The sequence below is a fragment of the Dipodomys spectabilis genome, unplaced genomic scaffold (genome assembly GCF_019054845.1).
Source record: "Dipodomys spectabilis isolate Male_0828 unplaced genomic scaffold, ASM1905484v1 ptg000294l, whole genome shotgun sequence".
In the NCBI taxonomy this organism is placed as follows: Eukaryota; Metazoa; Chordata; class Mammalia; order Rodentia; family Heteromyidae; genus Dipodomys; species Dipodomys spectabilis.
Genome location: NW_024870971.1, coordinates 2,364,796 through 2,369,854, shown reverse-complemented (window position 1 = coordinate 2,369,854; position 5,059 = coordinate 2,364,796). Strand labels below are relative to the sequence as shown.

At 32.9% G+C, this 5,059-nt stretch overlaps 1 protein-coding gene across 1 annotated transcript; it reads left to right on the top strand.

Annotated features, from left to right (window-relative positions):
- The first annotated feature begins 3,668 nt into the window (after positions 1-3,668).
- On the top strand, positions 3,669-4,595 carry LOC122126966 (olfactory receptor 4N4C). The gene has a single exon (XM_042701510.1). It carries the CDS (start codon positions 3,669-3,671, stop codon positions 4,593-4,595), a length of 927 nt encoding a protein of 308 aa, XP_042557444.1.
- The last annotated feature ends 464 nt before the right edge of the window (positions 4,596-5,059 follow it).

The following is a 5,059-nucleotide window of genomic DNA, read 5'->3' as shown; positions in this document are numbered from 1 at the left end:
AGCAAGGCACTATAAATCAGATTTCCAGTAGGAAACATCAAAGCCAAGGGTGAAAATCAGCAGTGTGTTACTTTCTATCCTCTGCTCCAATATATCTTCAATTTCTGATGCTTTAATTGTAGATACAATAATTCTGTTAGCATAACTAAATAAAATTATTACTAGTTTTGACATCTGTATTAAGGACCACACAAATAACTGAAATATGTTATTTTTCTGTAATGCAGAAAGGGAAGAAATATGTAGAAATGGCAGGTCATAAGTTCCTGAAGAAAACTAAGCATATTTTATAATTTTTTCAGAATATACATCAGGACATCTTCCATCCTGTGCAGGTATGGAGTTTCTTCTGTTTTCCATAGTTCTATGTAAGATTTTGCCAGGAAATGTTATAGAATGACAAAATCTTGATACATAATTTAGCATGAAATCTTTATTGAATATTTATATTTTATCTCATTAATTACTTACTCAAATTAAGTCATTAATTACTCAGCTCAGGCTTTATTGAAAGATAGTAGTAAAAGATCTACCTCATTACTTCACATCAGCCTAACCCTATTAGGTTGAAAGAGTCAATATTTTATTTCATAGAAGAATACTCAGGCTTCAGATAGCTAAAGGGAATTTTCTGGACTATCATATTGTCTTAAAAGCTGGCATTGAAAGACTTTAGAGGATATTTTCCAACCTTTTTATTTTATTAATAATGAAATATTTTTCCTAAAGATCTCTATATGTATTAGAATTTTACATATTTACCAGCAGCATTGGAATGAATTAATAGTGAATTGTGCTAGCCAGCTTGATTTACAGTTTTTAGAATATCTATAAAACTTGTAATTCTATTGATCTTGTAATTCTAGATACCTTAAAAGTTTTAGTTAGGATGCTGACAGATATTCCCTCTCTATCTTTTGAATCTCCACTAAACATTTGGTTAGCACTAATGAGATTTACTTTTAAATAAAAAATGAGTCTGTCTCATGGTAGAGAGCTTGGCTCCTAAAAGAAGCTCTGGATTTAATCCCCATTACCACAAATAGTAAAAATATCAACTTGTTTTATTGAATTCAAGTTGGTATATATGCCATAAAATATGTACAGTGAAATGAAAAGTCATTAGAAGCTCAATTTTGTAAATTTGAAGAATGCTATTTAATAGTAAATGACTAGAATGGAAAGTCATTTTCATATTAATTTTAGAATGAAAGAACATGGTGAAATTTAGGAATAAAAAGAAAATAATGAAGAATAAGGGCTAATTAGTAGGGTAGAAAAATGATGAGGAAAGAAACAAAGCCAAAAATTAAGAAAGAAAAAGGAATTATTAACATGGATAAATCAACTAAGAAAATAAGCTAGTTGTGGGGCCTGGGAAGGTGGCTCAGTGGTAAAGCGCTTGCCTTGCATGCTTGAGGCCCTAGGTTTGATTCCTCAGTACCACATAAGCAGAAAAAAAAAGCCGGAAGTGGCATTGTGGCTCAAGTGGTAGAGTGCTAGCCTTGAGCTGAAGAGCTGAGGGACAGCGCCCAGGCCCAGAATTCAGGTCCCAGGACCGGACCAAAAAAAAAAGGAAAATAATCTAGTTGTAAGGAATAAAAAGAGAGAGGAAAGAGCAAAAATCAAGGATTCAGAGGCCAGTCAGCCCCTGAACCCTTGAGTCCTGGATCAGGTCTAACCACAATTTGAATATGAAGTGTGCACAAAGATTTCTGTTTCAATTCTACAGATATTTAAACAGATGATTTCAGATATATAAACCGAATGTATTAGAAGATTTTAGTGTTAGTGTGCTAGAAAATAAGTTGCATCTTGATACATGGTTTGTTAGCTGCTTCTTTTCTTTCACAGAATAGACAAATATTTTAAAGTTCAAACCCGTGACTCCAACAAAATATAACAATGTTTAATCACCTTCCTTATGTATAAAAATAGCACCCATATGATAAACAAGTACATCAGAAAATGGGAAAGTCTTTGACAAGAAGGATGCAGTAAAAGAGAAGGTACAGGAAAGAAAGAATATGTGTTGTAAATACATTTATTTATAAGGCTTATATATCATGAATTTAATATATGTATATATGTTATCTATTTACATATTTACAAATATTAAATGTGGAATTTTAAAAAGAATTTAGTGATATAACTATGATGATATATAGGAAATATATATAATATGTTACATGTAATATATATTTATATAACAACATACTATATATATTATATACACATATATAATGATATGTTATATATAATTATATATTATCAATATATAAATATAAACATATAAATCGATTATATATTAAATACATAAAATTATATAATATGTAATACATGTTATGTGTTATATAATTATATATTCTTTATATATAATACAATTATATTATTACATTATTCTATTTTATTATCTATTATGTATAATGTAATATACACATTGCTTATAATACATATGATATGATAGATATATATTATATATGTAAACACATTCCAATATCCTTTTCAAACCTTAATGAATCCACCGATAAGTACCTTTAAAAATATTTATTTACACTAAGCATGCTAAATGTTGGTTGAGAATTTTCACCCAGCATGCATAATATTTTTAATTTAGACTAAGTTGAACTTCTCATTCTAAATCAGCAAAGTGAAGAATGAAAGCTGTGATTGAAATTCATCTAAATTGTGTTATGTACGCTTGTATTCTTCTAGTGTTTGTCAGTCAGAGCAAACCTAAAATTCATTGTAAGTTTAAGTAACCTAATCACAGGAGATTCTTTTTTTTCATCTTTGGAATGAAGGAATTAGACTGAAGTTACCTTTCCCTCTTCCTCCAATTTTAACTGCTCTACACTATAGTATCCTAATGTGAGTTACTTATATAATCATAATTAATTTAATCTGGGAACAAAGAAGCAAGTGGATTCTGAGTATATAAATATATGAGACTAAATGACAATGCAGTGCATGAAGAACATGTGGATTAGTGAAAGAAGTGGTGCTTGACCAGGGTAACAAACAGAGCAAAATCTCTGTGTTCTAATATTCAGACTTACTATTTGAGATCCTGGTAGATACATTGTGGTCAGACTATATAAGGATGTCTGTCATAGAAACCATGAAAATTTACAAATTAATGCAAATATAGAAATCAAGAGGATAGAACATGTGTATTTCACAGAAAAAGAAGAAATAAAAAATCTATTTGTGTAGACTGAATGAGGAAAAAAAGGGTCTAACTTGAGACAAAGGCTAAACACATGATATACAAAAAAATATTCACTTGATGATTGAAATTATGTTATGTCTCAATTAGGAAACATCTTTTATAGTTTAAAAAGTTTGACTTAGCAAAGAAGAAGCTAAGCCTCTAAAATGGAGAAGTTCTTGAGGAAAGCATGCTTGAATGGGAATATCACTGAAGCTTTCAGAGAAGTATTTATTTGTTTTTAATTTTAAATTAGAGAAATGCAGGGGATGAAGATGACCCCCAATATTGGGTCTCTCTGATAAAAATGCTATGTTAGCTGATGTAAGGCTTGCCAAAACTTAGCTAGAGGTATGTTAACTATATAGGCTAGAAGGGATAATAGGTAATGACAGTAACTCTGCTCCATAGAGTAATAAGACTAAACAATGTACATGATATCATATAGGGCAGGAAGATGGCAAGCAAGAACAACACAGTGGTGACAGAATTCATCCTCCTTGGCCTGACCCATTCTAGAGATATTCAGCTTTTGGTTTTTGCTCTCATCTTGATTTTCTACCTCATCATTCTTCCTGGAAATATTCTCATCATTCTCACTATAAGATCAGACCCTGGACTCACAGCCCCACTCTATTTCTTCCTGGGCAACTTGGCCTTCCTAGATGCCTCCTACTCTTTCATTGTGGCTCCCAGGATGTTGGTGGACTTCTTTTCTGAGAAGAAGGTGATCTCCTACCCAGGCTGCATCACTCAACTGTTTTTCTTGCACTTCCTTGGAGGAGGGGAAGTTTTATTTCTTGTTGTGATGGCCTTTGACCGTTATATGGCCATCTGCCGACCTTTACACTATTCTACTGTCATGAGCCCTAGAGCCTGCTATGTAATGCTTTTGGCTCTCTGGCTTGGAGGATTTGTGCACTCCATTATCCAGGTGATCCTCATTCTCCGTTTGCCCTTCTGTGGTCCAAACCAATTTGATAACTTCTTCTGTGATGCTCCTCAGGTCATCAAGCTAGCCTGCACTGATACTTTTGTGGTGGAAATTCTTATGGTTTTCAACAGTGGCCTGCTTACCTTGTTATGTTTTGTGGGGCTTCTTTCCTCCTATGCAATCATCCTATGTCACATTAGGAAGCCATCTTCTGAAGGGAAGAGAAAGGCCATGTCCACATGCACCACTCATGTTATTATTATATTTCTTATGTTTGGACCTGCAATTTTCATTTATACTCGTCCATTCAGGGCCTTACCAGCTGACAAAGTTGTTTCTTTCTTTCATACAGTGATATTTCCATTGATGAACCCTGTGATTTATACACTTCGAAACCAAGAAGTAAAAACTTCCATGAAAAAATTATTGATTCAGTATATAATTTGTTAGAGGATTTTATAATGAGACATTCAAAGTGTTATCAAGTTGATCTGCATAAACACCATGTAGAACTTCTGACAGTCTTTATTAGAAAGAAAGACCTTGTCCTCACACACAAGGCGTTTTACTGCTCATGGTTATGTCTGGAATTTTTATCTACACCCACCCTTTCAGGAATTTCCTAGATGGCAAGATGGGTTTTGTCTTCCTCACAGTGACTTCTTCATTGAATCCTGTAATTTACATCTTTTGTAAGGAGAAAGCAGAGGTTTACCTGTTTAGCCAGCAGTTAGCCCAATAAAGGATTAAATAGTTAATGAAGACAAAGATATGGAATTGCAGCTGAGGTTGGTTTATTTGTATTCAAATGTTGCATTTATTGGTCATCTCCCATTAGTCTTGTTTTACTGCTCTAAGGCACCAACAGAAGAGCTACTGAGATAAGTAAATTCATTGCCTTCTTGGAGGTAATC

Coding starts and splice junctions, on each gene's coding strand:
- LOC122126966 (XM_042701510.1), top strand. CDS start 3,669: ATGGCAAGCAAGAACAACACAGTGGTGACAGAATTCATCCTCCTTGGC.